The sequence below is a fragment of the Bombina bombina genome, chromosome 1 (genome assembly GCF_027579735.1).
Source record: "Bombina bombina isolate aBomBom1 chromosome 1, aBomBom1.pri, whole genome shotgun sequence".
Classification (NCBI taxonomy): domain Eukaryota; kingdom Metazoa; phylum Chordata; class Amphibia; order Anura; family Bombinatoridae; genus Bombina; species Bombina bombina.
In genome coordinates this window covers 299818567-299843734 of record NC_069499.1, presented here as the reverse complement: position 1 = coordinate 299843734, position 25168 = coordinate 299818567, and the positions used below count along the sequence as shown (strand labels likewise).

General features: G+C 41.2%; 1 protein-coding gene across 1 annotated transcript in view; it reads right to left on the bottom strand.

The window, feature by feature from the left end:
* Nucleotides 1-25168, bottom strand: part of ADCY5 (adenylate cyclase 5) — a 344935-nt gene that overhangs the window by 28921 nt on the left and 290846 nt on the right. The window contains exons 15-17 of the mRNA XM_053698067.1: nt 20763-20789; nt 19782-19914; nt 4961-5224 (exon numbers count right to left, since the gene is read on the bottom strand). Coding sequence (XP_053554042.1) covers nt 4961-5224; nt 19782-19914; nt 20763-20789 — 424 coding nt within the window. The remainder of the gene's footprint in view (nt 1-4960; nt 5225-19781; nt 19915-20762; nt 20790-25168) is intronic.

The following is a 25168-nucleotide window of genomic DNA, read 5'->3' as shown; positions in this document are numbered from 1 at the left end:
AGAAAGAGAGAGAGAGACACAATCGCACACAGAGGGTTAGAGAGAAAGACACAATCACACACAGAGGGTTAGAGAGAGAGAAAGAGAGAGACACAATCACACACAGAGGGTTAGAGAGACACATAAGGGATGAGAGAGTCAGAGGGGGAGGAAGAGAGACAGAGAGAGAAAGAGACCATGGGGGAGAACAACACATAAGGAGAGAGATGGATAGAGAGAGAGAGAGAGAGAGAGACACACACACAAGGGGGGGGGGGGGGAGAGAGGGGCCACTGCATTTTTAAGTAATAAAACAGCAGAGCTACAGAGAGTTCATAAAGTGAGACTATAAATTAGTGTGAGACACAATCACACACAGAGGGTTAGAGAGAGAGAGAGAAAGAGAGAGAGACACACAATTCGCACACAGAGGGTTAGAGAAAGAGAGAGAGAGACAATCACACACAGAGGGTTAGAGAGAGAGAGAAAGAGAGAGACACAATCACACACAGAGGGTTAGAGAAAGAGAGAGAGAGACACAATCACACACAGAGGGTTAGAGAAAGAGAGAGAGACACAATCACACACAGAGGGTTAGAGAAAGAGAGAGAGAGACAATCACACACAGAGGGTTAGAGAGAGAGAGAAAGAGAGAGACACAATCACACACAGAGGGTTAGAGAAAGAGAGAGAGAGACACAATCACACACAGAGGGTTAGAGAAAGAGAGAGAGAGACAATCACACACAGAGGGCTAGAGAGAGAGAGAAAGAGAGAGAGAGAGACACAATCACACACAGAGGGTTAGAGAGAGAGAGAGAAAGAGAGAGAGACACACAATCACACACAGAGGGTTAGAGAGAGACACACAATCACACACAGAGGGTTAGAAAGAGAGAAAGAGAGACACAATCACACACAGAGGGTTAGAGAGAGAGAGACACACAATCGCACACAGAGGATTACAGAGAAATAGAGAGAGACACAATCACACACAGAGGGTTAGAGAGAGAGAAAGAGACACAATCACACACAGAGGGTTAGAGAGAGAGAAAGAGACACAGTCACACACAGAGGGTTAGAGAGAGAGAAAGAGAGAGAGAGAGAGAGAGACACAATCACACACAGAGGGTTAGAGAGAAAGAGAGAGACACAATCACACACAGAGGGTTAGAGAAAGAAAGAGAGACACAATCACACACAGAGGGTTAGAGAGAGAGAAAGAGAGACACAATCACACACAGAGGGATACAGAGAAAGAGAGAGAGACACAATCACACAGAGGGTTAGAGAGAGAGAGAAAGAGAAACACAATCAGACACAGAGGGTTAGAGAGAGAGAAAGAGAGACACAATCACACAGAGAGGATTAGAGAGAGAGAGAAAGAGAGAGAGACACAATCACACAGAGAGGGTTAGAGAAAGAAAGAGAGACACAATCACACACAGAGGGTTAGAGAGAGAGAAAGAGAGAGATACACAATCATACACAGAGGGTTATAGAGAGAGAGACACACACACAATCACACACAAAGGGTTAGAGAGAGAGAGAGAAAGAGAAAGAAACACAATCACACACAGAGGGATAGAGAGAGAGACACAATCACACACAGAGGGTTAGAGAGAGAGAGAAAGAGAGAGACACAATCACACACAGAGGGTTAGAGAAAGAGAGAGAGAGACACAATCACACACAGAGGGTTAGAGAAAGAGAGAGAGAGACAATCACACACAGAGGGTTAGAGAGAGAGAGAAAGAGAGAGACACAATCACACACAGAGGGTTAGAGAGAGAGAGAGAGAGAGAAAGAGAGAGAGACACACAATCACACACAGAGGGTTAGAGAGAGACACACAATCACACACAGTGGGTTAGAGAGAGAGAAAGAGAGAGAGACACAATCACACACAGAGGGTTAGAGAGAGAGAGACACACAATCGCACACAGAGGGTTACAGAGAAAGAGAGAGAGACACAATCACACACAGAGGGTTAGAGAGAGAGAAAGAGACACAATCACACACAGAGGGTTAGAGAGAGAGAAAGAGACACAGTCACACACAGAGGGTTAGAGAGAGAGAAAGAGAGAGAGAGAGAGACACAATCACACACAGAGGGTTAGAGAGAAAGAGAGAGACACAATCACACACAGAGGGTTAGAGAAAGAAAGAGAGACACAATCACACACAGAGGGTTAGAGAGAGAAAAAGAGAGACACAATCACACACAGAGGGATACAGAGAAAGAGAGAGAGACACAATCACACAGAGGGTTAGAGAGAGAGAGAAACACAATCACACACAGAGGGTTAGAGAGAGAGAGAAAGAGAGACACAATCACACACAGAGGATTAGAGAGAGAGAGAAAGAGAGAGAAACAATCACACACAGAGAGTTAGAGAGAGAAAGAGAGAGAGACACAATCACACAGAGAGGATTAGAGAAAGAAAGAGAGACACAATCACACACAGAGGGTTAGAGAGAGAGAAAGAGAGAGATACACAATCATACACAGAGGGTTATAGAGAGAGAGAGACACACACAAAGGGTTAGAGAGAGAGAGAGAGAAAGAGAAAGAAACACAATCACACACAGAGGGATAGAGAGAGAGACACAATCACACACAGAGGGTTAGAGAGAGACACACACAATCACACACAGAGGGTTAGAGAGAGAGAGACACACAATCACACACAGAGGGTTAGAGAAAGAGAGAGAGACACAATCACACACAGAGGGTTAGAGAGAGAGAAAGAGAGACACAATCATACACAGAGGGTTAGAGAGAGAGAGAAAGAGAGAGACACAATCACACACAGAGGGTTAGAGAGAGAGAGACACAATAATATACAGAGGGTTAGAGAGAGAGAGAGAAAGAGAGAGAGACACAATCGCACACAGAGGGTTAGAGAGAGAGACACAATCACACACAGAGGGTTAGAGAGAGAGAAAGAGAGAGACACAATCACACACAGAGGGTTAGAGAGACACATAAGGGATGAGAGAGTCAGAGGGGGAGGAAGAGAGACAGAGAGAGAAAGAGACCATGGGGGAGAACAACACATAAGGAGAGAGATGGATAGATAGAGAGAGAGAGAGAGACACACACACACACAAGGGGGGGGGGGGAGAGGGGCCACTGCATTTTTAAGTAATAAAACAGCAGAGCTACAGAGAGTTCATAAAGTGAGAATATAAATTAGTGTGAAGTACAGAAGCAAGCTGCTAAGTTAGTGGGTGTAAATTTTGAGTAAACAAAATACAAAAACGATCCTTAAACTGTTGTAAAAGAGTAAAAAAACACTAAACCACATTCATTAAATTATCATTTTCACTAACAGAATCCCTTTCAGTAAAATCTTACTTTAATACGATGTGGCTAAAACACTGCTCTCTGCATCTCTTCTCCTCCTGCTAAGGAGGAGAAGAGGGTCCACTGCATTTTAAAGTAATAAAACAGCAGAGCTACAGAGAGTTCATAAAGTGAGACTATAAATTAGTGTGAAGTACAGAGGCAAGCTGCTAAGTTAGTGGGTGTACATTTTGAGCAAACAAAATACAAAAACGATCCTTAAACTGTTGTAAAAGAGTAAAAAAACACTAAACCACATTCATTAAATTATCATTTTCACTAACAGAATCCCTTTCAGTAAAATCTTACTTTAATACGATGTGGCTAAAACACTGCTCTCTGCATCTCTTCTCCTCCTGCTAAGGATTCAGGAAGTGACAGTGGAACATTCCACTGCACTTAGAGGGGAAGAACAGAACTCTCTTTTTCACTTTAGCAAAGCTAGCAGGTTCACAGGACAGCAACAAAATATATGAAAGTTATTTTTTTCCGTTTTTGTTTTGTTTTATATGATTTAACATCCAGCCCCAACCCTAAGTTCCACTTACTAATGCCTCTCACTGGATTGGTTCAGCCCAAATAGGATTGCCTCAAATAAGCAGTTAATGGGCCATGCAATGATCTTAACCACTTTTATCCAGTAGGTGGCGCAGCATGTTGTGTAATGGTGGGCAGACCTGCTTGTGCCTCTCCATTGCACAACATATAGCTGTGAAAAAAAAATGCTGGGGAAAAAAAATTACAATTTTTTTTTTTTTTTTTAAAAGCCAATAAAAAAAAAAAATATTTTTGCCCATATGAGAGGTGAAGCACTGCCTCATCTGCCTCTAGTGACTGCACATTACTGGCGCTCTACAAATAACCGATAATAATAATAAATTCTTACTCATCCACTGCAGTTTTATAGTCATCTGTGTGTGGTCTAGTGGTCTAGTGAAAATGTCCATATATATATTTCCATAAATCTTCATATATAAAGACACATGCACACTCCTGACCCTACTTCAGTATGCTCTCATGAAAAACAGCTAAGTTGCAACAAGGAATACAGAGTGAAAGAGGTAAATTTGCATACATTTAAACTGGAATTGTAAGCTCTTTCTGATTCATGAAAGTTTAATTCTGGATAAAATATTTAAAAACATTCTTGCTAACCAACAGACAAGTGCACATACTCTTTCCTTATGATGCAGGAGTAGATAACTGGTCATAAGCTAGTAAACAGACTTAATGTATTTTGACCATGTTTGCAACAAACATTTTGGAAGATTACTTTATTCACAGCTGTATGAAGTAGAATATGAAGGTGCATGAATTTCCAATCTATTCTAATCCAAGGTTGGATGATTTTCAAATGTGAAGCCATTCCAATGCACTTAAAAATCTTGCAATATTGTACTTATCACAAGGCTTTCATATACATTTGTGGCACAAGACGACCCTTATACTTTGCAGGAGGACAATTCAACACTAGAATTCCATTCATCAGAAAATACTTTTAGCAACTTTTCACACTTTTTTGGGTGGGGTAGGGTCATTTAATAGCCGTGACCCCCATCAAACCCTTTTTTGGCATACTTAGAGTGTACATCTTGACCGTCAGTTTGGAGTTTTTCAGTGTTAAAGATTTACCTCATCAAAGTCAGCAATGATTTCATTAAGCAACCTCAGACACTCCACTCCCTCATTGTTGGCCTCAAGTTCCACGTAGAACTCGGAAAAGTTGCTGATTGATGCGAACATGACAGCCACACACTCACAAGACTGGTAATACAGCTCATCGTTACGCCTCTCCCGTGCCAGGAAATGAGCAGCTACATCCTTGGGAAGGATGTTATGTAGCAGACGGCGGTTGTAGGCCTGAAGTTCCTCCATCTCTTCCTTCTCTTCAGTGGCCTAAACGAAATGGCAGAAAAGGGTGATAAAAGGGTCCAACAACATGCAGGTTGTAAAGCAGAAAAAAACATAATTTATGCTTACCTGATAAATTTATTTATCTTGTGGTGTATCCAGTCCACGGATCATCCATTACTTGTGGGATATTCTCCTTCCCAACAGGAAGTTGCAAGAGGATCACCCACAGCAGAGCTGCTATATAGCTCCTCCCCTAACTGCCATATCCAGTCATTCGACCGAAACTAGCCGAGAAAGGAGAAACCATAGGGTGCAGTGGTGACTGTAGTTTAAAATTTAGACCTGCCTTAAAAGGACAGGGCGGGCCGTGGACTGGATACACCACAAGAGAAATAAATTTATCAGGTAAGCATAAATTATGTTTTCTCTTGTTAGGTGTATCCAGTCCACGGATCATCCATTACTTGTGGGATACCAATACGAAAGCTAAAGTACACGGATGAAGGGAGGGACAAGGCAGGTACTTAAACGGAAGGGACCACTGCCTGTAGAACCTTTCTCCCAAAAATAGCCTCCGAAGAAGCAAAAGTATCAAATTTGTAAAATTTGGAAAAGGTATGAAGCGAAGACCAAGTCGCCGCTTTGCAAATCTGTTCAACAGAAGCCTCATTTTTAAAGGCCCAGGTGGAAGCCACAGCTCTAGTAGAATGAGCTGTAATCCTTTCAGGGGGCTGCTGTCCAGCAGTCTCATAGGCTAAGCGTATTACGCTCCGAAGCCAAAAAGAAAGAGAGGTTGCCGAAGCCTTTTGACCTCTCCTCTGTCCAGAGTAAACAATAAACAGGGAAGATGTTTGACGAAAATCTTTAGTCGCTTGTAAGTAAAACTTTAAAGCACGGACTACGTCCAAATTATGTAAAAGACGTTCCTTCTTTGAAGAAGGATTAGGACACAATGATGGAACAACAATCTCTTGATTGATATTCTTGTTGGAAACTACCTTAGGTAAAAACCCAGGTTTTGTACGCAGAACTACTTTATCTGTATAGAAAATCAGATAAGGAGAATCACATTGTAAAGCTGATAACTCAGAGACTCTACGAGCCGAGGAAATAGCCATCAAAAACAGAACTTTCCAAGATAAAAGTTTGATATCAATGGAATGAAGGGGTTCAAACGGAACTCCTTGAAGAACCTTAAGAACCAAGTTTAAGCTCCATGGAGGAGCAACAGGTTTAAACACAGGCTTAATTCTAACCAAAGCCTGACAAAATGCCTGGACGTCTGGAACCTCTGCCAGACGCTTGTGCAAAAGGATAGACAGAGCAGAAATCTGTCCCTTTAAAGAACTAGCTGATAATCCTTTATCCAAACCCTCTTGGAGAAAGGACAATATCCTAGGAATCCTAACCTTACTCCATGAGTAATTCTTGGATTCACACCAATGAAGATATTTGCGCCATATCTTATGGTAGATTTTCCTGGTTACAGGCTTTCGTGCCTGTATTAAGGTATCAATGACTGACTCGCTTGATAAAATCAAGCGTCCAATCTCCAGGCAGTCAGTCTCAGAGAAATTAGATTTGAATGATTGAAAGGACCTTGTAGTAGAAGGTCTTGTCTCAAAGGCAGAGGCCAAGGTGGAAAGGATGACATGTCCACCAGGTCTGCATACCAGGTCCTGCATGGCCACGCAGGCGCGATCAAGATCACCGATGCTCTCTCCTGTTTGATTTTGGCAATCAGTCGAGGGAGCAGAGGAAACGGTGGAAACACATAAACCAGGTTGAAGAACCACGGTGCTGCTAGAGCATCTATCAGCGTCGCTTCTGGGTCCTTGGACCTGGATCCGTAACAAGGAAGCTTGGCGTTCTGGCGAGACGCCATGAGATCCAATTCTGGTGTGCCCCAACGATGAACCAATTGAGCAAAAACCTCCGGATGAAGTTCCCACTCCCCCGGATGAAAAGTCTAATGACTTAGAAAATCCGCCTCCCAGTTCTCTACACCTGGGATATGGATCGCTGATAGATGGCAAGAGTGAGTCTCTGCCCAGCAAATTATCTTGGAGACTTCTAACATCACTAGGGAGCTCCTGGTTCCCCCTTGATGGTTGATGTAAGCCACAGTCGTGATGTTGTCCGACTGAAATCTGATGAACCTCAGGGTTGCTAACTGAGGCCAAGCTAGAAGAGCATTGAATATTGCTCTTAACTCCAGAATATTTATTGGGAGGAGTTTCTCCTCCTGAGTCCACGATCCCTGCACCCCAACCTAGAAGGCTGGCATCTGTTGTTACAATTGTCCAATCTGGCCTGTGAAGGGTCATACCTTTGGACAGATGGACCCAAGATAGCCACCAGAGAAGAGAATCTCTGGTCTCTTGATCCAGATTTAGCAGAGGGGACAAATCTGTGTAATCCCCATTCCACTGACTGAGCATGCATAATTGCAGCGGTCTGAGATGTAGGCGCGCAAATGGCACTATGTCCATCGCCGCTACCATTAAGCCGATCTCTTCCATGCACTGAGCCACCGAAGGGCGCGGAATGTAGTGAAGAACACGGCAGGAATTTAGAAGCTTTGATAACCTGGACTCCGTCAGGTAAATTTTCATTTCTACAGAATCTATCAGAGTTCCTAGGAAGGAAACCCTTGTGAGGGGTGATAGAGAACTCTTTCCCTCGTTCACTTTCCACCCATGCAACCTCAGAAATGCCAACACTATGTACGTATGAGATTTGGCAATTTGGAAGTTTGACGCCTGTATCAGGATGTCGTCTAGATAAGGGGCCACTGCTATGCCCCGTGGTCTTAGGACCGCCAGAAGAGACCCCAGAACCTTTGTAAAAATTCTTGGGGCTGTAGCTAACCCGAAGGTAAGAGCCACAAACTGGTAATGCCTGTCTAGAAAGGCAAACCTTAGGAACCGATGATGATCTTTGTGAATCGGTATGTGAAGGTAAGCATCCTTCAAATCCACTGTGGTCATGTACTGACCCTCCTGGATCATAGGTAGGATTGTCCGAATAGTTTCCATTTTGAACGATGGAACTCTGAGGAATTTGTTTAAGACCTTTAGATCCAAAATTGGTCTGAAGGTTCCCTCTTTTTTGGGAACCACAAACAGATTTGAATAAAATCCCTGTCCTTGTTCCATCTGTGGAACTGGATGGATCACTCCCATTATTAGGAGGTCTTGCACACAGCGTAAGAATGCCTCTTTCTTTATCTGGTTTACAGATAATCTCGAAAGGTGAAATCTCCCTTGTGGGGGGGAAGCTTTGAAGTCCAGAAGATATCCCTGAGATATGATCTCCAACGTCCAGGGATCCTGAACATCTCTTGCCCACGCCTGGGCGAAGAGAGAAAGTCTGCCCCCTACTAGATCCGTTGCCGGATAGGGGGCCGTTCCTTCATGCTGTCTTAGAGGCATCAGCAGGCTTTCAGGCCTGCTTGCCTTTGCTCCAGACCTGGTTAGATTTCCAGGCCGGCTTGCATTGCGCAAAAGTTCCCTCTTGTTTTGTAGCAGAGGAAGTTGATGCTGCACCTGCCTTGAAGTTTCGAAAGGCACGAAAATTAGACTGTTTGGCCCTGTCCTGAGGAAGGGTATAACCCTTACCTCCAGTAATGTCAGCAATAATTTCCTTCAAACCAGGCCCGAATAGGGTCTGCCCCTTGAAGGGAATGTTAAGTAATTTAGACTTTGAAGTCACGTCAGCTGACCAAGATTTAAGCCATAGCGCCCTACGCGCCTGGATGGCGAATCCAGAATTCTTAGCCGTTAGTTTAGTCAAATGAACAATGGCATTAGAAACAAAAGAATTAGCTAGCTTAAGTGTTCTAAGCTTGTCAAGTATTTCAGTCAATGGAGTAGCTGTCTGAAAGGCCTCTTCCAGAGACTCAAACCAGAACGCCGCAGCAGCAGTGACAGGAGCAATGCATGCAAGGGGCTGCAGGATAAAACCTTGTTGAATAAACATTTTCTTAAGGTAACCTTCTAATTTTTTATCCATTGGATCTGAAAAAGCACAACTGTCCTCGACAGGGATAGTGGTACGCTTTGCTAAAGTAGAAACTGCTCCCTCCACCTTAGGGACCGTCTGCCATAAGTCCCGTGTGGTGGCGTCTATTGGAAACATTTTTCTAAAAATAGGAGGGGGGGGGGGGGGAAACGGCACACAGGGTCTGTCCCACTCCTTAGTAATAATTTCTGTAAACCTTTTAGGTATTGGAAAAAAAATGTCAGTACACACCGGCACCGCGTAGTATTTATCCAGTCTACACAATTTCTCTGGCACTGCAATTGTGTCACAGTCATTCAGAGCAGCTAAAACCTCTCCAAGCAACACCCGGAGGTTCTCAAGCTTAAATTTAAAAGTAGACATATCTGAATCAGGTTTCCACGAGTCAGAGACGTCACCCACAGACTGAAGCTCTTCCTCAGCTTCTGCATATTGTGACGCAGTATCAGACATGGGCCTTAAAACATCTGCGCGCTCTGTATTACGTCTAACCCCAGAGCTATCGCGCTTTGCTCTGAATTCAGGCAGTCTGGCTAATACCGCTGACCGGGTATTATCCATGATTGCCGCCATGTCCTGCAATGTAATCGCTATGGGCGTCTTTGATGTACTTGGCGCCATTTTAGCGTGAGTCCCTTGAGCGGGAGTCAAAGGGTCCGACACGTGGGGAGAGTTAGTCGGCATAACTTCCCCCTCGTCAGAATCCTCTGGTGATAATTCTTTTAAAGATAACAGCTGATCTTTATTGTTTAAAGTGAAATCAATACATTTAGTACACATTTTCTTATGGGGTTCCACCATGGCTTTTAAACATAATGAACAAGGAGTTTCCTCTATGTCAGACATGTTTATACAGACTAGCAATGAGACTAGCAAGCTTGGAAAACACTTTAAATCAAGTTAACAAGCAATATAAAAAAACGTTACTGTGCCTTTAAGAGAAACAAATTTTGCCAAAATTTGAAATAACAGTGAAAAAAGGCAGTTAAACTAACGAAATTTTTACAGTGTATGTAACAAGTTAGCAGAGCATTGCACCCACTTGCAAATGGATGATTAACCCCTTAATACAAAAAACAGATGAACAAAACGAAAAATATTTTTTTTAAACAGTCATAACAACTGCCACAGCTCCTACTTTTGAAGCCTTTTGAGCCCTTCAGAGATGTCCTATAGCATGCAGGGGACTGCTGAGGGAAGCTGAATGTAACAGTTTGTAATTTTAACTGCACCAACTGTAACTTTTATACTATAACAGTGGAAAGCCTCAGGAAACTGTTTCTAGGCAAAAATAAAGCCAGCCATGTGGAAAAAACTAGGCCCCAATAAGTTTTATCACCAAAGCATATATAAAAACGATTAAACATGCCAGCAAACTTTTTATATTGCACATTAATCAGAGTATATACCTCTGATAGCAAGCCTGATACTAGTCGCTATTAAATCACTGTATTTAGGCTTTAACTTACATTAATCCGGTATCAGCAGCATTTTCTAACAAATTCCATCCCTAGAAAAACTTAACTGCACATACCTTATTGCAGGATACCCTGCACGCCATTCTCCCTCTGAAGTTACCTCACTCCTCAGACATATGTGAGAATAGCAGTGGATCTTAGTTATTTCTGCTAAGATCATAGAAAAACGCAGGCAGATTCTTCTTCTAAATGCTGCCTGAGATAAAAATAGTACACTCCGGTACCATTTAAAAACAATAAACTTTTGATTGAAGAAAAAACTAACTATATTTTACCACTTTCCTCTTACTACCTCCAGCTATGTTGAGAGCTTGCAAGAGAATGACTGGATATGGCAGTTAGGGGAGGAGCTATATAGCAGCTCTGCTGTGGGTGATCCTCTTGCAACTTCCTGTTGGGAAGGAGAATATCCCACAAGTAATGGATGATCCGTGGACTGGATACACCTAACAAGAGAAAGTGGGGGTTCTATGCACCTCCACGTGCACGTGTAGCATCCCCATTACAGGGCAAAGGGCTCATATATTATGTGTGCAGTATCTTTACCATCTTTGTTAGCCACCCCAAATTATAAGTTCTAGAACCGCTACTGGGAGAGAAGTGAACAATATGGAGCAGATTACAATTGGAGCGTTAACTCCGCTAGAAGTAATCTTTTTGCGCATGTTGGGAACCGCTTGTATTACAAGTTAAAAAGTAAACTGTTTTCGCTCATGAGCTAACCCGAAGCGTAATAAGCCTATCAATGGCCTAGATTTAGAGTTTGGCGGTAGCCGTGAAAACCAGCGTTAGAGGCTCCTAACGCTGGTTTTAGGCTACCGCCGGTATTTGGAGTCACTGAAAAAAGGGTCTAACGCTCACTTTTCAGCCGCGACTTTTCCATACCGCAGATCCCCTTACGTCAATTGCGTATCCTATCTTTTCAATGGGATCTTCCTAACGCCGGTATTTAGAGTCGTTTCTGAAGTGAGCGTTAGAGCTCTAACGACAAGACTCCAGCCGCAGAAAAAAAGCAGGAGTTAAGAGCTTTCTGGGCTAACGCCGGTTCATAAAGCTCTTAACTACTGTACCCTAAAGTACACTAACACCCATAAACTACCTATGTACCCCTAAACTGAGGTCCCCCCACATCGCCGCAACTCGATTAAATTTTTTTAACCCCTAATCTGCCGACCGCCACCTACGTTATACTTATGTACCCCTAATCTGCTGCCCCTAACCCCGCCGACCCCTGTATTATATTTATTAACCCCTAACCTGCCCCCCACAACGTCGCCGCCAGCTACTTACAATAATTAACCCCTAATCTGCCGACCGCAAAGCGCCGCCACCTACATTATAGCTATGTACCCCTAATCTGCTGCCCCTAACACCGCCGACCCCTATATTATATTTATTAACCCCTAACCTGCCCCCCACAACGTCGCCGCCAGCTACTTACAATAATTAACCCCTAATCTGCCGACCGCAAAGCGCCGCCACCTACATTATAGCTATGTACCCCTAATCTGCTGCCCCTAACACCGCCGACCCCTATATTATATTTATTAACCCCTAATCTGCCCCCCTCAACGTCGCCGACACCTGCCTACACTTATTAACCCCTAATCTGCCGAGCGGACCGCACCGCTACTATAATAAAGTTATTAACCCCTAATCTGCCTCACTAACCCTATCATAAATAGTATTAACCCCTAATCTGCCCTCCCTAACATCGCCGACACCTAACTTCAATTATTAACCCCTAATCTGACGACCGGAGCTCACCGCTACTATAATAAATGTATTAACCCCTAAAGCTAAGTCTAACAATAACACCCCCCTAACTTAAATATAATTTACATCTAACGAAATTAATTAACTATTCTTAAATAAATTATTCCTATTTAAAGCTAAATACTTACCTGTAAAATAAATCCTAATATAGCTACAATATAAATTATAATTACATTGTAGCTATTTTAGGATTAATATTTATTTTACAGGTAACTTTGTAATTATTTTAACCAGGTACAATAGCTATTAAATAGTTAAGAACTATTTAATAGCTACCTAGTTAAAATAATTACAAAATTACCTGTAAAATAAATCCTAACCTAAGTTATAATTAAACCTAACACTACCCTATCAATAAATTAATTAAATAAAATACCTACAATTACCTACAATAAAACCTAACACTACACTATCAATAAATAAATTAAATACAATTCCTACAAATAACTACAATTACATAAACTAACTAAAGTACAAAAAATAAAAAATAACTAAGTTACAAAAAATAAAAAAATATTTACAAACATAAGAAAAATATTACAACAATTTTAAACTAATTACACCTACTCTAAGCCCCCTAATAAAATAACAAAGACCCCCAAAATAAAAAAATGCCCTACCCTATTCTAAATTAATAAAGTTAAAAGCTCTTTTACCTTACCAGCCCTGAACAGGGCCCTTTGCGGGGCATGCCCCAAGAAAATCAGCTCTTTTGCCTGTAAAAAAAAACATACAATACCCCCCCCCCAACATTACAACCCACCACCCACATACCCCTAATCTAACCCAAACCCCCCTTAAATAAACCTAACACTAAGCCCCTGAAGATCTTCCTACCTTGTCTTCACCTCAACAGGTATCACCGATCCGTCCTGGCATCCGGTGCTGAAGAGGTCCAGAAGAGGCTCCAAAGTCTTCCTCCTATCCGGCAAGAAGAGGACATCCGGACCGGCAAACATCTTCATCCAAGCGGCATCTTCTATCTTCTTCCATCCGGTGCGGAGCGGGTCCATCTTGAAGCAGCCGACGCGGATCCATCCTCTTCTTCCGGCGTCTCCCGACGAATGACGGTTCCTTTAAGGGACGTCATCCAAGATGGCGTTCCTCGAATTCCGAATGGCTGATAGGATTCTATCAGCCAATCGGAATTAAGGTAGGAATATTCTGATTGGCTGATGGAATCAGCCAATCAGAATCAAGTTCAATCCGATTGGCTGATCCAATCAGCCAATCAGATTGAGCTCGCATTCTATTGGCTGTTCCGATCAGCCAATAGAATGCAAGCTCAATCTGATTGGCTGATTGGATCAGCCAATCGGATTGAACTTGATTCTGATTGGCTGATTCCATCAGCCAATCAGAATATTCCTACCTTAATTCCGATTGGCTGATAGAATCCTATCAGCCAATCGGAATTCGAGGGACGCCATCTTGGATGACGTCCCTTAAAGGAACCGTCATTCGTCGGGAGACGCCGGAAGAAGAGGATGGATCCGCGTCGGCTGCTTCAAGATGGACCCGCTACGCACCGGATGGAAGAAGATAGAAAATGCCGCTTGGATGAAGATGTTTGCCGGTCCGGATGTCCTCTTCTTGCCGGATAGGAGGAAGACTTTGGAGCCTCTTCTGGACCTCTTCAGCACCGGATGCCAGGACGGATCGGTGATACCTGTTGAGGTGAAGACAAGGTAGGAAGATCTTCAGGGGCTTAGTGTTAGGTTTATTTAAGGGGGGTTTGGGTTAGATTAGGGGTATGTGGGTGGTGGGTTGTAAATGTTGGGGGGGGGTATTGTATGTTTTTTTTTACAGGCAAAAGAGCTGATTTTCTTGGGGCATGCCCCGCAAAGGGCCCTGTTCAGGGCTGGTAAGGTAAAAGAGCTTTTAACTTTATTAATTTAGAATAGGGTAGGGCATTTTTTTTATTTTGGGGGTCTTTGTTATTTTATTAGGGAGCCTAGAGTAGGTGTAATTAGTTTAAAATTGTTGTAATATTTTTCTTATGTTTGTAAATATTTTTTTATTTTTTGTAACTTAGTTATTTTTTATTTTTTGTACTTTAGTTAGTTTATGTAATTGTAGTTATTTGTAGGAATTGTATTTAATTTATTTATTGATAGTGTAGTGTTAGGTTTTATTGTAGGTAATTGTAGGTATTTTATTTAATTAATTTATTGATAGGGTAGTGTTAGGTTTAATTATAACTTAGGTTAGGATTTATTTTACAGGTAATTTTGTAATTATTTTAACTAGGTAGCTATTAAATAGTTCTTAACTATTTAATAGCTATTGTACCTGGTTAAAATAATTACAAAGTTACCTGTAAAATAAATATTAATCCTAAAATAGCTACAATGTAATTATAATTTATATTGTAGCTATATTAGGATTTATTTTACAGGTAAGTATTTAGCTTTAAATAGGAATAATTTATTTAAGAATAGTTAATTAATTTCGTTAGATGTAAATTATATTTAAGTTAGGGGGGTGTTATTGTTAGACTTAGCTTTAGGGGTTAATACATTTATTATAGTAGCGGTGAGCTCCGGTCGTCAGATTAGGGGTTAATAATTGAAGTTAGGTGTCGGCGATGTTAGGGAGGGCAGATTAGGGGTTAATACTATTTATGATAGGGTTAGTGAGGCGGATTAGGGGTTAATAACTTTATTATAGTAGCGGTGCGGTCCGCTCGGCAGATTAGGGGTTAATAAGTGTAGGCAGGTGGAGGCGACGTTGTGGGGGGCAGATTAGGGGTTAATAAATATAATATAGGGGTCGGCGGTGCTAGGGGCAGCATATTAGGGGTACATAGGGATAATGTAAGTTGCGGCGGTTTACGGAGCGGCAGATTAGGGGTTAATAATATAATGCAGGGGTCAGCGATAGCGGGGGCGGCAGATTAGGGGTTAATAAGTGTAAGGTTAGGGGTGTTTAGACTCGGGGTACATGTTAGAGTGTTAGGTGCAGACGTAGGAAGTGTTTCCCCATAGGAAACAATGGGGCTGCGTTAGGAGCTGAACGCTGCTTTTTTGCAGGTGTTAGGTTTTTTTTCAGCTCAAACAGCCCCATTGTTTCCTATGGGGGAATCGTGCACGAGCACGTTTTTGAGGCTGGCCGCGTCCGTAAGCAACTCTGGTATCGAGAGTTGCATTTGCGGTAAAAATGCTCTACGCTCCTTTTTTGGAGCCTAACGCAGCATTTTTTTGGACTCTCGATACCAGAGTTAATTTTATGGTGCGGCCAGAAAAAAGCCCGCGTAGCGTTAACAACCCATCTACCGCCAAACTCCAAATCTAGGCCTTAGAATATCACACGAGCGATAACCTATTCCCCCATAGAAGTCAATGTAGCAGAAAAGTGGGAGAAAAACTAACACCCTATATTTCTATATATATCTGATGTTTTTTTAACAAATATATATATATATATATATATATATATATATATATATATATATATACATATACATACAGGGAGTGCAGAATTATTAGGCAAGTTGTAGTTTTGAGGATTAATTTTATTATTGAACAACAACCATGTTCTCAATGAACCCAAAAAACTCATTAATATCAAAGCTGAATAGTTTTGGAAGTAGTTTTTAGTTTGTTTTTAGTTATAGCTATTTTAGGGGGATATCTGTGTGTGCAGGTGACTATTACTGTGCATAATTATTAGGCAACTTAACAAAAAACAAATATATACCCATTTCAATGATTTATTTTTACCAGTGAAACCAATATAACATCTCAACATTCACAAATATACATTTCTGACATTCAAAAACAAACAAAAACAAATCAGTGACCAATATAGCCACCTTTCTTTGCAAGGACACTCAAAAGCCTGCCATCCATGGATTCTGTCAGTGTTTTGATCTGTTCACCATCAACATTGCGTGCAGCAGCAACCACAGCCTCCCAGACACTGTTCAGAGAGGTGTACTGTTTTCCCTCCTTGTAAATCTCACATTTGATGATGGACCACAGGTTCTCAATGGGGTTCAGATCAGGTGAACAAGGAGGCCATGTCATTAGATTTTCTTCTTTTATACCCTTTCTTGCCAGCCACGCTGTGGAGTACTTGGACGTGTGTGATGGAGCATTGTCCTGCATGAAAATCATGTTTTTCTTGAAGGATGCAGACTTCTTCCTGTACCACTGCTTGAAGAAGGTGTCTTCCAGAAACTGGCAGTAGGACTGGGAGTTGAGCTTGACTCCATCCTCAACCCGAAAAGGCCCCACAAGCTCATCTTTGATGATACCAGCCCAAACCAGTACTCCACCTCCACCTTGCTGGCGTCTGAGTCGGACTGGAGCTCTCTGCCCTTTACCAATCCAGCCACGGGCCCATCCATCTGGCCCATCAAGACTCACTCTCATTTCATCAGTCCATAAAACCTTAGAAAAATCAGTCTTGAGATATTTCTTGGCCCAGTCTTGACGTTTCAGCTTGTGTGTCTTGTTCAGTGGTGGTCGTCTTTCAGCCTTTCTTACCTTGGCCATGTCTCTGAGTATTGCACACCTTGTGCTTTTGGGCACTCCAGTGATGTTGCAGCTCTGAAATATGGCCAAACTGGTGGCAAGTGGCATCTTGGCAGCTGCACGCTTGACTTTTCATTTCAGTTCATGGGCAGTTATTTTGCGCCTTGGTTTTTCCACACGCTTCTTGCGACCCTGTTGACTATTTTGAATGAAACGCTTGATTGTTCGATGATCACGCTTCAGAAGCTTTGCAATTTTAAGAGTGCTGCATCCCTCTGCAAGATATCTCACTATTTTTTACTTTTCTGAGCCTGTCAAGTCCTTCTTTTGACCCATTTTGCCAAAGGAAAGGAAGTTGCCTAATAATTATGCATACCTTATATAGGGTGTTGATGTCATTAGACCACACCCCTTCTCATTACAGAGATGCACATCACCTAATATGCTTAATTGGTAGTAGGCTTTCGAGCCTATACAGCTTGGAGTAAGACAATATGCATAAAGAGGATGATGTGGTCAAAATACTAATTTGCCTAATAATTCTGCACTCCCTGTAGTCATGGCCAAAAATATTGGCACCCCTTTATTTCTGTCAGATAATGCACCACTTCATTCAGAAAATTGCTGCAATTACAAATGTTTAGGCATTCTCATGTTTTTTTTTGTTTGTATTGGTATGACACAAAAAAAGTGGAGAAAAAAAAGCCAGATCTGACACATTCCACGCAAAGCTCCAAAAATTTACTTGACAAAATTATTGGCACCCTCAATTTAATATTTGGTAGCACACAACTTGGAAAATAATATTTTTTACACCTCTCTACTGCAATTTTGGACCACTCTTCTTTCGCCAACTGCTCCAGGTCTCTCAGATTGGAAGGGTTACTTTTCCCAACTGCTGTTTTGAGATCTCCCCACAGGTGCTCTATGGGATCTAGATCTGGACTCATTGCTGGCCAGTTCAGTACTATCCAGCGTTTTGTCTTAATCCATTTCTGGGTGCTTTTTGACGTGTGCTTTGGGTTATTGTCCAGCTGTAAGACCCATGACCTCTGACGGAGACCCAACTTTCTGACACTGGGCCCTACATTGCGCCACAGAATTATTTGGTAGTCTTCAGACTTCATAATGCCATGCACACAGTCAAGACATCCAGTGCCTGAAGCAGCAAAGCAACCCAAAAACATCAGTGAACCTTCACCATGTTTGACTGTAGGGACTGTATTCTTTTCCGAAAACAGTAGAATGATGGGCATTATGAAAAAGCTGTAATATTGTTTTGTCTGTCCACAGCACATTCTCCCAAAAGGATTTTGGCTTCCTCAGATAAGCTTTGGCAAACTCCAATCTGGCTTTTTTATGTTTCTGTGTCAGCAGTGGGGTCCTCCTGGGTCTCCTACCATAGCGTCCCTTTTCATTCAGATGGTGATTTATAGTGCGAGGTGACACATTTGTACCCTGTGCCTGAAGGTCAGCTTGAATTTGTCTGAAAGTTGATCGAGGTTTTTTATCCACCATTCGAACAATCATTTGTTGCAATCTTTGATCAATTTTTCTCTTTCGTCCGCGTCCAGGGAGATTAGCTACAGTGCCATGGGCTGTAAACTTCTTGACAATGTTACGCACAGTTGATACAGGAACATTAAGATCTCTGCAGATGTAACCTTGAGATTGTCCATGCTTTTCCACAATTTTTGTTCTCAAATCCTCAGACAATTATTTGCTGCTCTTTCTCCATGCTCAGTGTAGCACACAGAGACACACAACAGAAAGGTTGAGTCAATTTTTCACCATTTTAACTGGTTGCCGGTGTGATTTCTATATTGCCAGCACCTGTTACTTGAGACAGGTGAGTTTAATTACAAAGTACAGGAGCATCACAAACTTGGAAAGCAATTATTTCTTACAATTTTGAGAAGGTGACAAACATTTTGTCCGGTCCATTTTTGGAGTTTTGCGTGGAATGTCTCTGATTTGGCTTTTTTTCTCCACTTTTTTGTGTCATACCAATACAAAATTAATATATACAGATATATATATATATATATATATATATATATATATATATATATAGGAATATCTATTTAAAAAACATAGAACACATTCTGCTATGTTGAGAACATTGGAATGTGAAATATTTACAGTAAATACACAGTATAACACTTTATTAAATATGAAAATTGCATAGATATGGTTTTACTTGTTTTCATCTACTTAACTGCAAAGGGCTCCAATGCACTTCTATATTATTTATGTGTGTACATATATGTGTTAATGTATTTATATGTGTATACATGTCTGTAAATACATAAATTACATATGTACAAAGATATATACACACATATATATTTATTTAACACCTGAGACCTCATATCTTTTTAAAAATAATTTTATTAGATGGTGCTATTATGGGTGTAACTGTACTTTGTAATGTATTTTTTATGTGTTTTTGACACTTTTTTGTTTTGCAAAACAGTTAACCAAAGCTCTGAGGTTGCGCTATACCAACGTGTGTTAACTTCAATTGCGCTCAAGGGGTCGCGCTTACTTTCAACTTCAAATACAAGCGCAAAAACAGACCTGTACTAGTAACACACGCGATAAACCTCTTTTGGCTCGCGCATAACTGTTAGCGCTCCCCTTGTGATATGGCCCTAAACTGGGTTAGAATAAATAATAAATATGTATGTACAATAGAAAGGGACAGGAGATAAATGAGTGCTATATTTAGGTAAAGAGGTAAAATATTTCAGAATCAAATACCTATTATTTCATAATGCTAGCAAGAATATTTAGCAAAATTGTTAGCAACAAAGCTAGAAGCAAAGATGGGTGTCACCCTACCTGCAGCTTCCACAGGAAGTCCAGCCTTGCGGTGGATTCTACTTGCTGAGCATGCAGATACAGAGCCAACACAAACACAGTGATTATGATAGGGGTGACAATCTTCAGCTCCACTCTTGACACAAATGTTGGACTGCAAAGACAGGAAATGGTTTTCTGAATAACTCAAATTGCCAAAACAAATGACTGATGCTTGTGTCTGATATATTGTATTTTTTAGCTATGCACAATAAAGTTTTTTGTGAATGAACAAACACATTTAGATAGCAAGATCTTTTTAATTATTATAAGTAAGGTTTTAAAAAACATTACATATTTGAAAGAAACTAATTTAGATGCAAAAATAAAATCAAGTACAGCAAAAGTAGAAGTTTTGTCAGAGGCTTCAGAGGTATGCAATTTACATTTAGAGCATCATATAATTTCATGTAATAGACATTACTATAAAGAAGAATTTGCACAGATATTGATATAAAAATCCAGTATAAAACCTTTTAAAAACATACTTAGAAGCGCCCAGTTTAGCACTGTTGATGAGGTTAGGCTGGGACACCCATTTAAAGAGGCTGAGAAAGCAGAAAGAGCAGACCCCCCTTCATATGAAAACAGGAGCAAAGAAAAATCTAGTGTACAGTGTCCCTTTAAGTATAATGATTTTATATTATTTATCACAGTTTTAAGAGCGCCCTGGAATGTAAATTAGATTATATGAGTAGGATCATTTTTGCTTAGATTCATTTTGACATTCTTTTAAGAATAGAACTATAGCATAAACCAAGGGATATCTGTATCTTACTGCAGAAATTTATCAGAATCTCTTGCAATGATGTAATATTGTTGCACCACTAGATGGCAAAATAATACAGGTAATATTTTATGTAGCTAGCAAGTTCCTTCATTATTCGTTTTGCAAACTAAAACTTATCTAAGAGGCACATGCTTATTAAATACATACATTTATTATATAAAACACATTCTTACCAGTCTGTAGTACTGTTGTCAAATTGTCTAAAAAAAATAAAAAAATTATAATTTATTATTCAGATACAAACACCAATTCTCTTGCTATGATAGAATTCCACAGTAGATGGCAGTGTTTCCAAAACATTCTTTTTCCTACCTAAACTACTATCAATCTAGAGAACCATCAGCATTCTTTATGAGAACTGTGGGAATAACTATGCGACACAGGGTGCAAGCCTCCGTTTTGTATAAGGGAAGAAAGAAGGCAGGAAGGAAGGGATGGAGGGAGGGAGGCAGGAAGGAAGGAAGGAAAGGAAGCAGACAGGAAGAAAGAGAGGAAGGGAGGGAGCGAAGGAAGGAGGGAAGAAGGGAGGGAGGGAAGGTGGAAGGAAGGGTGGGAGGAAGGGAGAGAGGGATGGTGGAAGGAAAGAAGTGAGGGAGGAAGGCAGTTAGAAATGGAGGAAGGAAGAAAGGAAGGCAGGAAGAGAGGGAGGTAGGAAGGAAGGGAAGGAGGGAAGAAGGGAGGGAGGAAGGGAGGGTGGAAGGAAAGAAGGGAGGGAGGAAGGCAGTTAGAAAGGGAGGAAGGAAGAAAGGAAGGCAGGAAGAGAGGGAGGTAGGAAGGAAGGGAAGGAGGGAGGCCGGCCGGCCGGCAGGAAGGGAAGAAGGGAGGGAAGAAGGGAGGGAGGGAGGAAGGGAGGGTGGAAGGAAAGAAGGGAGGGAGGGAGGGAGGAAGGGGGGAGGAAGGGAGGAAGGAAGGAAGGGAGGGAGAAAGGCAGGAATGAAGGGAGGGAGGGGAGGAGGAAGGAAGGGAAAGGAAGGAGAGAAAGAAAGAAAGAAAGAAAGAAGCATAGTAACCACTACTGCATGTTAGTTTCACAATATATAAGTCCTCAGGAGTAATATTGAGGACAGACCAGTACAATGCAATAAATAACCAAAGCCTGCAGGGCTTTGTAATAGAAAAGGCGTAAATACAAATGGTTGCTTCAAAGCACTATGTGCAATAAATGAATATATTATTCTTTATCCCCTTGGTTGTCAAGAGGATAATACTGGCCTATTTCTTTTCATGTAGGAGCCTTGTTTGGCTTTACATTGGTGTTTTCAGTGTGGAACAATGAAAATGTATTATTATTATGATGATGTCTCACAGAGTGAGAAAAAAAAGTGTACACGACTGCACTCAATGCCTATGTTGCAGCATTGTCGAGGCTTCAATTAAAGGGACATTAAACATTAAATACATTTTATAAGAAAAGTATTGTGGTAATGCCCAGCCTCCCTCTACTCATGGGTGCCACTGATTTTGAAATCCATCTTTCACTACATTCCAGTGCTGACTTCATTAGATACCATGATTAGAAGAAGGTGCATGAAATGTAATTCATTTTGAATTAGAATTTTCCTTTAAAGGGACATGAAAGCCTTTAAAATCGCAATATATTATGTTAAATAACGCTTATGCTTTGCATTATACACATTAGAATTTGCTTCCTTTTTCATTTAGTTTGAAAATGGTGGATTTTTCCCATCCGAGAAATGTGCACACTGTAGACTTCACAACTGTGCCACATACACTATATGGCCAAAAGTATGTGGACACGCCTACTAATCATTGAGCTCAGGTGTTTCAGCTGTGAATTTAAATGTAGCACTGTCATAGGATGCCACAACTGTGCTATTAATGTGAAGTGTCTAGGAGCAAAAACAGCCCAGTCACATAATGGTAGACCATGCAAACTCATAAAGCAGGGTGGCCTACCATCTGTTGCATCACTCACTACAATGTTCCAAACTGCCTCTCGAAGCAACATTAGCACATGAACAGTATGTTGGACGCTTCATGAAATGGGTTTCAATGGTTGAAAGCACTGTACACAAGTCTTGCATAAATATACGCAATGCCATGCGCTGGTTGGAATGGTGTAAAGCTTGCTGCCACTGGACTCTGAAGCAGTGGAAATGTGTTCTCTTGAGTGACGACTCATGCTTTTCTATCTGGCAGTCTGAAAGAAGAACCTGGGTATGGTAGCTGCCAGGAGAGCGCTACCTACTGAAAAACAAAGGCTCTACTGTAAAGTTTGCTGGAGGAATTATGGTCTGGTGCTATTTTTCAGTGAACGGAAAACACAAAAGTTCAAGGAGCACGTGTTAGTGTAGTGAGCCTGCGGAGGATTGGTCGATAGCGACAACCGGACAGCTGTGAGGAACAGAGGCACAGAACGCCAGATTGAAGTGGCGTTCGCGTGTACCCAGCAGAGCTGAGTGACCGTTAGAGCACCCCTAGAAAGGCCAGGAAACGGAGGACATTACTCAAGGGGAGAGCTGGAAGGATCGCATGAGGAGCTCAGTTTAGTGCCTTTTCATTGTTGCATGCATTAGGTAATGGAAGTGTAACAGACCTAATTACTTTCCCCCTCCTTTCTTACTATTTTTCAGTGTTTGGACTAGCCCACTTAGAGCTAGTGAAGGTTAATTTTATGCTGCATGATACATAAAGACTTTTTAGACAATTGGGTGCTCCTAAATCTGTGGCACAAGTTTGAAGAATGCTCTTTCCTGTTCCAGGATGATGTGCCCATGTTCATAAAGTGAGGTTCATGAAGACACGGTTTAATGAGTTTGGTGTGGAGGAACTCGAGTGGCCTGCACAGAGCTCTGACCTCAACCCCATTGAACATCTTTGGGATAAATGTAAACACAAAATGAGAGCCAGACCTTCTCATCCAACATCAGTGTCTGACTTCACAAATGCTCTTTTGGCTGAATGGCTACAAATTCTCACAGACACACTCCAAAATATTGTAGAAAGCTTTTCCAGAAGAGTGTAGGCTGCAAAAGGGGGCAGGGGGTGGCAACTTCATATTAATGCCAATGGTTTTGAAATGGGATGTCCATCAAACTTTTATAGGTGTGATGGTCACGTGTTCACATACCTTTGGCCATATAGTTTAACTGTCCCTAATTGGCATCAGAAGATTTGATAAGATAAGGAACTGCAAAACAATGGATAGTTTGCTAATTAACATAATAAAACAATTGGAGCAAGCAGGGTGTTAATGCATTCAAATCACACTCACCTAGTATGTTAGTTTATTGCGAAACTGCAGAAAGAAGTGATTATTACCTTTAATTCTAGATGATATCTTAGCAATGAGAGATTTTGGCACTAGTTTATACTTTTTTTCACTAAAAGCTAATTTTAGATAGTAATACATACAGCATCAATCCAAAATTAGTCAAACAAATGAACTATATCTATTAAATACTACAGAAATGAATATTGGGAATTGCCTAGCAGCAGAGCCATTGGTAATTTGTTTAGTTATGACATTGGATAATCGATTAGAGAAAAAAAATTGTTCTTGTTTGCAAGGGCACGGAGTTGACTGAGGTGGTGCCTGGCTATACTGATGATGTATAGGGAATGATTAAAGCTAAGAATTTTGGGTGGGAATCTGACAGACAAGGTGGCGCAAGCTATTAGCAGTGCACCTAAACTAGCGGTTGGATGTGATTTGAGTACAGTAGAGATTTAAAGCAAGATCTGTGTGTGGTGTGTGGATTGAAGAAATGAGATATAAATGTAAGGATTTAGTGTTACTACAAGGGGCATTGATGGTTTTTGGCTTTGATGATAAAGAAGCAGCACGTGATGGATGAGGTGGAGAAATCTAGCAGAAACATTTAAATGTAATTGGACTGGGCATAGCTGCGTCAGGAAAAGCTGTATGAGGAGAGTCAACACATGGCTTTGTCTTATGGAAACAAATATTTGTATTATGAGAACAGTGCTAATTTTTGAGATGTGCTGCATCTAAATGAAGAACTAGAATGATTGGATAGAAGGATGAAGAAATTACTTTAGTCAAATATTAAATTGAAATGATAGTGGTGGTACTGGCAACTAGGTTCTAGATTTTATAATCTATATGTGCTGACAAACAATAAAAAATATTAAGGGTGGTGGCTGATAATGGTTGGAATTACAGTATACTGAAATCCATTCCAAACTTCTCTATTTAATTCATTATTCTCTCCTTTCCTCATCCCCCTTCTCTGCTAGTTTTGCTGCACAGTCTCATTTAACTTTTCGTCTACATTAAGCACAACATTCCGGGCTGATGGCCCCTTTGATATTTAGGGTGCTGTGCTGTAGCACCCCTCATAACAGCCGTTGCTAGGGACACTTCAGGGAGTGGTGTTAGATAAGAGAATGGGTCAAGAGAGGTGCAGTTACAGATAGGTAAAGAAAAGGCTTCATGATGACATGTAAAAAAAAAATAATATATATATATATATATACTGTATAGAGGAGAAAAAGAGTATATTAGGGGATTAAAAAAAACTATTAATGGGGGGAGGAGCTAGCTGCCAAAGCGGACGGTCGTGTCTTTACAGAGCTCCTGGCTCTAGATTTACTA